This window comes from Xiphias gladius, chromosome 20 (assembly GCF_016859285.1).
Source record: "Xiphias gladius isolate SHS-SW01 ecotype Sanya breed wild chromosome 20, ASM1685928v1, whole genome shotgun sequence".
Taxonomy (NCBI): Eukaryota; Metazoa; Chordata; class Actinopteri; order Istiophoriformes; family Xiphiidae; genus Xiphias; species Xiphias gladius.
This window is the reverse complement of record NC_053419.1, coordinates 12,882,011-12,894,476: the sequence shown is the minus strand read 5'-3', so window position 1 is coordinate 12,894,476 and position 12,466 is coordinate 12,882,011. Positions and strand designations below refer to the sequence as shown.

The window sequence follows — 12,466 nt, the reverse complement described above, 5'->3', positions numbered from 1 at the left end:
TTGCTGCCGCAGCTTCTTATACAACTCCGACCTCCCCCTGATGTACTTAGTTTTTGGTATGTTGTTTTAACAAAAATTTTGTGTCTATTTATGTGTTTATCAATATGGGATTAGTTCTCACTACAGAATCATTGTTGCTGCTCAAATTCTTTTGAGAGCCCCCCCCCCCCTCTCAAATCTACTTTTATAACCATTTAAAATAAGGTTAATTCCCTGACGTATTGCAAGTGTCTGTGACGGGACCTTATTTGTAAATGTTTTAAATCTGATTTCAAGTTTAATCTAGATTTGCGCAATATGTTTGCTGTTTTCATGTATAGTTTTGGATTAACTTTACTGGTCAAAAATTACATTTATGGGTGATGCTCTGTGTTACTGTGGTTTGGCAGAAGTCCTGCTGTTTAATATTTGTTTCGGTTTGTTTTGCCTGCATTGACAGTAGCTAGTAAAGAAAATAAAGAAATGTGGGGAAAGAAGGGAGATGACATAAAACAAAGGTCCACAGCCAGATTTGAGCTAGGTGTATGTTAATATCACACAGAAGGTGCCTTAGGTCCCTAGTCTACCAGGACACCTGCAAAAGTAAGATTAAAATATCTTCAGCTGGTTAAATCGTTTTTTAAGGAGATGGAAAATAACAGAAAAAAAAACAGTCGGACTGGAATTTTCCTTTAAGGCCCAATTAAGCATGATCTCGCTTCCACAATGTTATAATGAACTTCAGAGTTACGCAACTCAGGCAGGCCAATTTACTCAGCCTTTAGGCATAAAGAAATCTCAAGTCTCTGTGTATATTAACATCTTCATCGTTTTAATTCATCCAACTGACTTGGATAGCATCATGATAGTTTCAAATAATGATGCACACATACAAAATGCATGTAACATCAAATAAGTACTGTTGATGATGTGCGTCATTAAGGGGCATTGTGACTGAAAGTGTTGTAACAGTGGACTTTAAGAGAGTCATCACAGGATTATTTAACAGCTTCTGCTTTGACTGAAAGACTATTAGTGGAGAGGCATTATCTACATCCTTTAAACTGATGCTTACTTTAAATGGCTCTTTATACAAAGAGGGTAATATCATGACACTAAAGCTATGCAGTCGCAGCTTATCCACATTAACTCATTTGTCGTACAACAAAGACAGTGGTGCTTCAGACAGACTAAAATTTAGTGGCTTGAAGGAAGACGGAGCAGAATCCACTTAAGAAATCATTACTAATTCATAAGTCTCTCCACTGAAACCTCTCTCATTACTGCATCTTTTGTTTGAGTGCAAAAGTGCTGCTCAGAAATAAGGCAAACAGGAAAACGTGAAGTAGATTATTGCTGATCATACTATACTAACAACAAGAGATAAATGTTTAAAGAGCTCTAGTTTACAGTGAAAAGCATATTTTAGGTGTCTAGTTCAACCAGTGTTCATAGTCTTTGGTTGATAACTATGTCTGGTGAAGATGACAGACTGGTTTTGTTTTAGACTTAGTTTTATTGTGACAACATATATATTTTCACAGTTAACAATGGTAAAAATGTGTAATTTATAAAAAACAACATTTTGACATATTAAAACAGAAAAAATACAAAATTACATGTTGATATTGTAAAAAATACACTTACGTTTTTGAGATAACTTTGTTCATTGTGAATCTATAGCTTTGTTTATTTAAATTGAATTGTAGAGCATTTCCTTAATCATTAAAGAAAGATAACAATATGCTGTAAGACCTGAACAAAGGTGTTTCACATTCAGTAAAATCTTTACGGTAACAGTAAAAATTCCGTTTGAACAGCCTTCAACTCACATGTCAGTCAGGATTTCACTCTGAAAGGGTACATGGCTCATCTAGAGTAGACAGTTTTACATAGAATTACATAGTTCACTCAGAAAATGAAACAGTCATTGATAGCCTTAGTGTTACACAGCAGTAGGGCTGGTTTTGTTTGACTACAATAGATTTGCTTTTGTGGCTTGCTGTTGCACACACAAGTTACACTTTAGTCAGGAATGTGTAATCCTACAGTGCATAAAAGCAGATCTCATCAGTAAGAGTAGCTGCCAGACGGTGTGCTCATTGTGTGTTGGTCTGAATCATTTAAGTGGTATGAAATCAGCGCGTGTGTGACAACCGGCTGGATTGATAATGCGTATCTAGCCTTCTGCATGGAGTGGTCCAATCAGCTCGAAAGATAGTTCCAGGTTATTACTGATAATTTTTGTAGTTTTGGACGTCATTTCTTTAAGTCACACTCAGAAGGTAATTGCTGAGATCTGGGAACATGCCAACAGCCCTAAAAAGAAAAAACCTGACCATTCAGACAATACGACTGTTTTAAAACAAACCCCGTGGTTATCCAAATTTATTTGGGAAAGAAAACAAAGACGAATGCAAAAATAACCCAAATTCTGACATAATAATCTGAATCAAGGTTACTAGCTTTTTCCAAACATTTTAACTGTCATGACAACTTAGAAAGCTACATCTGGTAATGAGGACTGAGATGCGGTTGATAAAGCTAGTAAGTGGACACTGAGTTAAGACTATTTCGTCAAACTGCTGTTCACGAAAGAACTGGGTTACCTAAACATTCCACTCATTATCTGTAACAGTTTAGACCCCAACTTTGTGGTTCAACTTTGATCTAACGCACTTGCTGTAGTTGTGCAAAAGACTGATCATCACCAGCATTTCTGGTGCAGTCTGTAAGTATTTCTCCATCCACTTGTTGTTCATGAGCATTTTCAATTTGCTCATAAAAAAAAAACAAAACCTGAGTGGATTGCCGGAAATCCAAACAATCTGCTTTACAGAGATGAAAAAGGTGGTTAATCGATAAAAGCAAAAGTTGACAAAGTGCAATAGAAACAGACTTGGCAAATAAACTATGTGGTACATGAAGCAAGTGACTTAACCGTTCACTGAAGCTTCTGCCGTAGTGATGAGACGTAAACAGCATTAGATGAAAACGTCACATCTGTGTGGAGTGATGAGGAGACTGTAACCTTCCTCAAATTGGCACAGCAAACAAACAAAAATGCCTAATTTCCACCACATTTTCTACATAGCTTTTGTTCTTTTGAGATTTGACTGCATGTCCTTCAGTTACATCATGGCACCCGACTGGAGAATTTGCGCCACCAAGGTCTTAATCTCCATGCGGCCAACTCCTAATATTCGCTAACATTAGTGGATGAAAAAGTGCATTTATTGACATTTTCTCTTGCCCTTTTTTTCTGGAAGTTTGGTTAAATTTAAATTTGGCTAAATTCATAAATCCTAAATTGGATGAAACTTGGCTACTTGCAGTTTTACCTCCAAATAAAGTGGTTTAGATAATTTGGTTTAGATAATTTGATTCTTTGACCACTCATGTTTCTTGCCCCATCTAACTTCTTTTGAGCCATGTTGCCAAGGTACGGGATCTCTGCAATTACTTTTGAGGGTACAACGTTGCCAAACTGAGAGAAATGATGGTCCAAACTATGAAAATGAGATCTGAGTTATAATAAACTGGAATTATCCTTTAAATTAGTAGTTTCCTGTTGCTCTTCAGTTCTATCAGTAAAGAAGCAGAGCTCCAAATCGCTCACATTTTATTGTCAGGGATGCAGCACACACATTGTTCTTACGGCTGAAGGTTCAGTCAGTCTTTAGGACGGATTTTAGTGGGAAGGTGTTGTGTTCCTCATGGTTGGTTTGGTCAGTATCCAGATGACATTCCCTCCTTCCTCTTGTCTGATACAGCCACAATGCAACCTTTCTCCTTTTCCACGGCATTGACTACATTAAGGAAGTATTTCCACTCTCCAGCTTTGTGTCCAAGATCACTGAGGCCATTTTCCACAGACTGAGGGCACACAACACACACACACACACACACACACACACACACACACACACACACACACACACACACACACATGCCCACATAAACACATTAATACCATTTATCCTTCCAGCTTCAGATTTCAAAACTGATTACAGGTAAATTAAATCTGCCTTTTTAGGATTATGTCCAAATAATCTCCATCAGAATCCATCAACATAAATAGAAATGTTATTCATTAGACAGATGTCACAGTCTAGTGAATTTGAATGCCATTAATGTACCCTGAGGATGAAAATATGAATAACTCACCTTGTCAAATTCAGGCTCAAAATTCACAGCGTTGCTTGAATCAACAAACACAATAGGAGCAGCAATGGCATCTTTCAGATTCATCCCCAGCCACAGGTGATTTATTATAGACTGCAAGAACAAAAGAGAATCGCGTAAGCAAACAAATAAGACACGAGACAAATGAGTGTTCAAACAGAGTTCAGTTGAGTTACCAAGGCCACTGCTGTGGTGATCATGCTTCCTCCCGATCCACCGATCAAAAGGAGTCCTCCCGACTTTGACTCGAATATTACTGGAGTCATTGATGAGGGAGGCTGTTCTCCTATGACAACAATTAGACCCCATATGAGACTGAAAGGAGACTAAATGTCTACATAAAATAATGTTTCAAATTCAATTAGCTTTGGTTGAAAGGCTCAGTTTATGTCTGTGACTTCACCTGCCCTGACACTGTCTGCTCTCCCGCAAAAGTCAGTAAGCTCATTGTTGAGGATGATGCCTGTTTGTGGAGAGTAAAGGGTTACTCCGAATCTATAGAAAAAAACACAACACAGTAGACTGACAGATGAATATCGTATCATAGTATAATTTCCTTTAATAACATGCTGATGTGCAAATCTTCTGTTTGAGGAGTTTCCTGCTCACAATTGGTTTATGGTGCTGGTGGCAGAGACAGCCAGTCCATCTTCATCCAGGACAGACACATGTGTCGTCCCAATGTGATCAGAGGGAGGCTTGATGTTGTTGTAGTAGGAGTTGTCATGGGTGCAGTTTGAAGAAATCATGCTTCTGATGCGATTAATGAAGGAGGGATCGATCAAATGATCTGCACTCTGAAAGAGGAAGATCACGGCGACACAGCTCTGAAACATTCTACTGTGCTGGGGTAAGATGTAATTATGCGTACACTGTAACTCACATTGCTGCTTCTTCCTTTCTCCCTAATTTCATGGGGTTGGGGGCTTTTCAAATGCACTTATTCACTTTCTTGATGAGAAGATTGACACCACTTACATGTCTGTACTCGCACGCTGACTTCCGAACTATTTTTTGGCTGGGACCAGTGGGCCAGGCAATAGTCTGGTTCACAACCCCCATAAAACAGCAAATTGTCACTTTTACTCTGTTTACACTCAGGTTTTGTACGAATTAAACAAAGAAGATATGATGTGTTAATTAGTGAGCTTTAGACGGCTGGTAGTCAACTGTTGCTTCCAGCTGTTAGGTGATATCTTCATATTTAACGTACAGACATGGGAATGGTATCTAGCTTCTCATCTAACTCTCAGCAAGAAAGCAAATTTCCCAAAACTGTGGAACTTTTCATTTAACCACTAGTCCACCGGATTTTGCTTTTTTGTTTTTTTTAAAACTGCATTAATTTATATTTTAGCCACTTTGTGTCAGCACAATAAATTGTAAATACAACAGTGACATATTATCAACTTAAAATATTGATATAGCAAATTAGTTAGAAAGGATCTGCCTATTAAACATCCAGCATTAATGGAGTAACACTTATTTGGAGTCATGTTTCTGTCTGCCTGGAAAATGGAAGTCCAATATTCACGCTCCTTTAAGCTCTGTTTTGCACTCCACCCTGTCTCCTAGAAATTGTTTTCCCAATTACGTTGTGGTGGGAACTCAATCGCTGTCTGGATTACGTTAAGAGGCAGGGTTTATTGAAGAGGCAGCATTTTTACTGAATGAACCACTACATTTATTATTGGCAGCAGATTTGACAGGAAGGAAGTGGTTGGGGTGGGGGTTGGGTGAGACAATGCACATGAGTGTCACACCGGGGAGTGGGGTTCACATCAGCGAACAGTCCTGTCTCTCCTGTACTCTTAGGCAGTCAAAGCACGTTGGTTAAAGTTAGGGAAATACTATGGTTTTAGTTAAATGTAGGCTAAATGAAGACATTGTGTCTGAAGTCAGTGTGAACCTCTTCTGCGTTAAACCAGACTACGATCTGTCTCTAACCTTAACCATATGCTGTGAGTACCTAAACATAACCCTACAAATGTTTAATAATGCTGCAGTCGCTACAAGTGGACATCGTTCTGCCAGATCAGATAGTTTGGCGTATTCGAGAGCAAATACATTGTCTGTGAACATTTTACTGATACGTTCAGTATTGACAAAGTTGTGACTTGCCAAATGAGTAAAAATTAACAACATTCTCATGATGTTAATACAAAACATAATCCAGTGGCAGTCACGTTTCCTTCAAAATATATTTGCTATATATTTGTATATGTGTGTATAAACTATACATGTATAAACTATCTCTGGTCCCAACCTTTCTGTTATTAAAGACAGGATCACGAATGCTCCTCCTTTGTCCATTAGCAAATTTAAGTGCCTCTATGTAATGATGGTACATAAGAATCTTCTGGTCACCATCCAGGGAGTTTGGAGTCAAGGAAAACTCTGCAGAAAAAGAGCACAACAACGTACGTTCAAACTTTTTTTGTCGTCTTTTGCGTTTTCCTCTTCTTTACACTTCACAGTACTCAATTAGATGCTAGAATTTCATTCAGTTGCAACAGTAGATCAGTTCAGGGGATCATGAAAAGTCATCACAAAGTATATGAAACCTTTCATCAATCTGAGAATGAAGGCAAGCAGGACGCCCCCAGCAGGCGGTGGTGGGATGTGCATTTGAGTGCTTCCTAGAGGGACTGTCCATGCATCCTCAACTCGCACCTGGAATGACTTCAGATCCTCCATTTTCAACGTCCCACCTAAAAGACACACGTAGAATATATAGATAGCATGTTTATTTTCTACTTTTTCCTTTTAAAATTTCATACAAGTCTGTTTTCCTTTTCTTGCTTGCCCGACCAGCAGTATGTTATTATTGCACCAACCTGCAGCTTGTATGTCTTGGATTAAGTCATGTCCTATCTTGCCAGTGTAGAAGGCATCTGCCCCCTGCTCCGCAATGGTTTCCATGGTTTCAGCGAGTTTAGGAAACTTCAGGGTTTCTCCTTTGCCCAGAACAGTTTTGTTCTTGTTGCATAAAACTTGCAAAGAACTGGAAAAGCATCAGTGTAAAAGAACATATAAGAACATGTTATAAAAATAACAAAACAGAATACACTGAAGAGATATGCTTATTCCATAGATTTTCATTTGGGTGATTTGTGACCGCTCTGAGCCACTCTGCTTATAAAAAGTGACATAATATATCATTCCGAGCATCTTTACTGGTTTAAACATATCGCTGAATAATCTCAAACATTCTGCATGAAGCTGTTTCTGCGCGCACACTTTTGCAAAGCCGACTAGAAGCAAACTCACTGTTTCAGGCCTTTCACACCACTCTTAACCAACAGCTGACACCTTTTTAAACCTTGCATTTGGGAAAAACAACATTTCACACAAGCGAAAGAATGTGAGTAATACTGCTATCTGTGGGTCAGGGAACTCTGCTCCCAAAATGTTCTGCTATGAGCCTTTGTGGTGTTAGAATATAACACTCGTTTTCACTAATCCAAAAAGTGTTCAAATGAGCCTGTCGATCAGGCTAAACTATTATGCAATGTGAAATCCTTAAAGTTAAATACTCAGAATTAATTGTTAACCGGGGGTTACATAAAACTAGCATGGACTGAGTTAAACCAGGGATTTATAGGAGAGCTCTTTGCTCCTGGATATCTCCAGTTGCACACGCATGAGAAAAGGCTCCAGCCAGGGTCACAGACCCTTTCGGTTTATCAGTGCCATCAAACATTTCTTCTCAGTGTGACTACAAAGCAGATATTCTTGAAGTAACATCTTTACTAACAATGATCATTTTTGGAGACCTTAAAAAAACGTTCACTTATTATTGTAGCAAATGAGAAACGGTACCACAGAGATGACTTTTCCACGTGGCTTTTCACCATGGTGTTGTTCAGGAGCTTTATCAGGAAGTCCGGCATAGTGATGCCCTCCCTGGCCAGTGCGATTGTCGGCTCAAACAGCTTGGCCCAGGGCAGCTTCCCATACTGCTTGTGCACTGCCTCGTAGCCCCGCAGCTCCCCGGGAACGCCTATCCACTGGCTGCCTACCATGTACAGGTGGGAAACAGTGCAGCTAAGAATGTAAACCAGTGATAAAAACTGTATGTAGAACAGAAAGAGGAACAACACAGGTTACAGTGAAGTCTTAACACTATTTTCTACCAGCCTATAAGATGACACCTAAAATGCCACAAATCATGTTGAAAATTAGCCAAAAAGATCTGTTGAAAAACATTTCTGTGTAACAGTTTGAGTCACTGGCTTTGCCCTGCAATGAATATATAAGGAAGTGTGCGGGACGAGATCTGTCTTATCAGCTACTGAGCACCATTGGACCACAACTGCCTACCTGTGCACAGCTTAAATGTGGTGGGACAATCATTTAAGAGGTTAGGCTTGACCGACTGTGGGACGGTCTCTCTGAAGTTGTAGACTTTAACGTTGCCTGAGAAGAGATCAGCAATTAGAATAATAGGCCTAATCAATAATTATCATCTTTGAAGAAATAAAATTCAAGTTACAAAACGAATGAGAAGATTCACCTGTTTTATCTCTTATAGTGAATATAGACCCTCCTCCGATCCCCATACTCTGAGGATTGACCACAGATGTGCACAGAAGAGCTGCAATGGCGCCATCTACTGCCGAGCCCCCCTGCTGGAGCACGTTCCTGGAAAAACACCATTTTCACTGGATTTATGGGAAATGCGTGCACTCACATCTGTCAGTAATCTGACACACATACACACATTTTAAATAGCAGCAGGTTATGACTCAATATCTCAGTTTTCGAGTGTTGACAAGAGGCAGTTTTAAACCGTGGGCTGATGCTTAAGGCTTTGGGGAAAGCACCATGAAGTGAACGGCCATGGTTATGCTTTTCTTTTCTTTTCTTTTTTTAGACTTGATGGAAACTGTTTTGTTTTTTTTGTTGTTGTTTGTTTTCAGAAACTGGGAGCCATTTGGTTTAATTAGCCTTATCCAATTGATCAGCCAACTATACTACCCAACCAAGCAAGAAACCTGAAATCTGAATCCTTCACAGAAAGCCCTGAATGGCTCTTTTTACTGAGCAGCTGGCATGGGATCGGCCGCTTTCGCTTAGCGACAAGAGAAGGCAGTGTTGGGAATGTTTTGGATCCGTGTAGGTCGGACCCTCGGAGTCTGAGGGGTTTAACGGAGGAAAATGTGTCAGCAGGCGGCATGACAGACTACGATTTAACCAGAAGAATCTAATTAAGGGCATCTCATGTAAGACTCTGTAGGCAGAGCAACAAATACAACAGCTGATACTGGTTCATGCCTCTGTACGGGTGCTGCCATGAGTTGATTAAGTTTTGAACAGGGACAAAATCAAATATAGGTTTAGGAAACACTGAGCGGATGATATAATTTGTATGCGGTGCGTGTTTGCATACTGTGGGTAGGTGAAGAGTGAGTTTGGAAACATTTTGAGATTATCTGCAGACGGGATTATAGCTCCTAAAACTCCGAAGAAAACCGACAAGTGAACTATAAGAGAACATACTGTGAACTGCGCCTGCCGGAGGAAGTCTTGTGCAAATGATATAGTTCGAGATGTAAGGAATAATGCTGGCTCCCGACTCCCGAGCAAACAATGAGTGAGGGTGAACTGAACGATTTTGCTTAAACACACAATAAACTGTCTGTTTTTCTCTCTTCATAATCTCCATCCACCGTGGACAGACGCATGATCAGAGGCAGCTTTTATCATTTCATCTCATTGCTCCTCAGTAGAAAGAATGAACAGGATCAGCACATTTAAGTCAAAGGGTATGTCTCGTCAAGTTGCCTGGTGCCTCGGCGCGTCTCTCCCTGTCACTGTGAAACCTTGATGGAGATCATACTCATTGTCCCTGCTGTGAAAAGGGAAATTAACTCTTGAGAAATGTTGGCAGAAGCCAGAAAACTGCCACTGAGAACAAAAGCCGGAACACTTGCAGAACACGCACACTCCCTTAAATAATAAAAAAATAAAAAATAAAAAATAAAAAAAAACCCCTCACCTTTTTGTTCTATATTTAGAGATACGGTGATGACAGGTAGCGTGAGGCTCACCACTGAGCAAGTACCTGTATGAAAGAGTACATCCGCGGAAGAGCCAAGGCTCTCCCCTCCTCACGAGAAGAGACTGACACTAATTAGGGGGCTGTGAAAACCTACTTTTCTCTCACAACCACATCCAACGGGAGAGTATGAAGAGAAATCAACAAGAGGTGAGGAGAATGAACAGCCCGTCTGCACACACTCATGCACGTATTATATCTAAGACCGAGCATACGAAAGCTCTTAAACGGCTTATCCCATTACTCGGTCGGGCTCTTTATCTCACCTTCGGGAGCAGCGAGCGTAACCCGGTTGCCTGCTGAGTTTGGAGTAAGTTCACCGTTATTACTGCGAACGAAGAAACGCACGTGTTGTGTGAGTCCGGTAGGGCGCCTCGAAACTTTCACCGAAAAGCGTCCACTGCTTTTCGGGAAGGTTTTAAACACAGTGGTTTCGATTGAACGAAAGAAAAACTTTTCCCGTCAGAGAGAAGCGACTCACCTGCCAATATCGGAGCAACGCTGCGAGTCTGCGGACACGGCCGCGCGCTTGAAGCTGCCGCTGGGACATCCTCTGTCCAAGAGTGAGGGGATGCAGAGTAGGACGAGAGCGACGGCGCAGATGAAACACGCTGCGATAAAGCCGCACACCAGCCAGAGCCTCCACCTCGCCATTCAGCTTTCGGTTGCGGACACCTGGTGTTGCGGGGGGACGGTTGCTGCCGCCGCTCGGCGCGTGCACACGCTCAGTGGACGCTGATGCCTAATCCTCACCGTGGGCTCGCGCCTCCTCCCTCCATCAACCGGCCACTGCCCCTCTAGTAAAACCACAGCACTAAGTGACTGGATAGCAGCTCACCGTGAGTGTGAAACACTCACCAATGAGAAATTTAATTCCAGTAAGTAACCGTGACGTCATGCAGCAATATGAGGATCCGAGTGGGAATACTGGTGAGTGACTTCCGTAGACCCGAAAGGAAATGAATGTTGCAAAGACAAAGGCTTTTTATCTCCACCAGACAACTTGGCAGGACGTGTCTTCGGAGACTTCAGAGATGATCATTTTCATTGTTGGGCAGCACTGAAATAGCTTTTCCCCCCTGTTCCCTCTTCCTGCAGCTCCAGCAGCTCTCAGTACAGTGACCCCAGAGGAACCCCATCAGGAAACTTGGCCTGCTCCCTCCCTGCTGTACCATTAGGTTTGATGTGAACTCTGGGTCACTGACACGGTGGAGCCAGGAGTCCTCACAGAAGCTCAAATCCTCCCTACAGGGACCACATCCGGCTGCTATATGTACAACCTCGCCTATAAAGTACCGCGTCTGATTTTCTAATTTTGCCATCTTAACTCTTCACTGGCTTCTGGACACGAGAAACATTCAACGAAAAAAACATTGAGATGAAGAATTTTGAAAGAAGTTACCATGCAACTAACGAAACAACCTTTTCTCTTATCAGCGGCATAAAGCTTGAGGGCTACATCTTTACAATCTGCCCAGCTCTAGCCCCTCATCCAGCTGTTTTCAAATTCATTAGTCAACACTCAATGTATTCTAATGGTTTGCATTTTTATTTATAATGAGCCATTTCTAAACTGAACTACAGGGGCTATTTTAATGCTACTAAGTAAACTTTACAAACCAGGTAAACCAAACAACATATGTTTTCTGATTTCAGTTAATTTCTATTCTTATTGGATTGCAGAGAATTTACAATGTCTTCGTCAGTAGTTTATGTCCGTGTAAAGTTTTAAGTATGTCGATTCCAACTGAGCAAATTCTACAAAGTACAGTGGTGTGTTTCACAAAATAAAATACAAGTCCGTTTCAGGTTCAGTTATAGAGTCAGTTTAAGTTTCATGGCACTTATGGCACCAAGTTGCTCACATTGTGCTTCAGAATTCAGTGATTTCCAGTAGAAGAATCTTGAAAACTAAACTGAGAAGTCAGTCAGAACCATTTCTGGTGTATTGCTTTGACTGTTTCTTTCTACTTGCTCACCCTACAAAACCAGAAATACAATATTAGCCCGGATGTGAATCGTGGAAGCTGCAATGCTCTGCTGATAATGTCCCTATCTTCCCAAAATAATCTTGTGTTATTAAACCATGAAGCTTAAATAAAAGCATCAGAGCCACAGAAACCTTTTTAACTAGACAGCAGCATTTTGGGTGATGCTTTTATGGGTGTGGGGTATGTGAAGTGTGCAGAAAGTGCTAGGAGCAATAAAACAAAGTGCACCTGTGCCTCTCAGTACAGAGTC

At 40.8% G+C, this 12,466-nt stretch overlaps 1 protein-coding gene across 1 annotated transcript; it reads right to left on the bottom strand.

Moving 5' to 3' along the window:
- Positions 1 to 1,527: 1,527 nt before the first annotated feature.
- On the bottom strand, positions 1,528 to 11,323 carry ggt5b (gamma-glutamyltransferase 5b). The gene is made up of 12 exons (XM_040157816.1): positions 10,707 to 11,323; positions 8,681 to 8,808; positions 8,488 to 8,583; positions 7,987 to 8,182; positions 7,002 to 7,168; positions 6,729 to 6,875; positions 6,431 to 6,561; positions 4,774 to 4,961; positions 4,568 to 4,659; positions 4,341 to 4,450; positions 4,147 to 4,257; positions 1,528 to 3,855 (listed from the first exon to the last, which is right to left on the bottom strand). Exons 1-12 carry the CDS (start codon positions 10,877 to 10,879, stop codon positions 3,709 to 3,711), a joined length of 1,686 nt encoding a protein of 561 aa, XP_040013750.1. The 5' UTR covers positions 10,880 to 11,323; the 3' UTR covers positions 1,528 to 3,708.
- Between the last annotated feature and the right edge of the window lie 1,143 nt (positions 11,324 to 12,466).

Excerpts from the sequence above, each read along its gene's own strand:
- ggt5b (XM_040157816.1), bottom strand. The coding sequence starts at position 10,879 with ATGGCGAGGTGGAGGCTCTGGCTGGTGTGCGGCTTTATCGCAGCGTGT. Across the intron at positions 8,809-10,706 it reads CGTTGCTCCGATATTGGCAG|GAACGTGCTCCAGCAGGGGG; the intron begins GTGAGTCGCTTC and ends GTGTTTTTCCAG. Across the intron at positions 7,169-7,986 it reads GTGGAAAAGTCATCTCTGTG|TTCTTTGCAAGTTTTATGCA; the intron begins GTACCGTTTCTC and ends ATGCTTTTCCAG.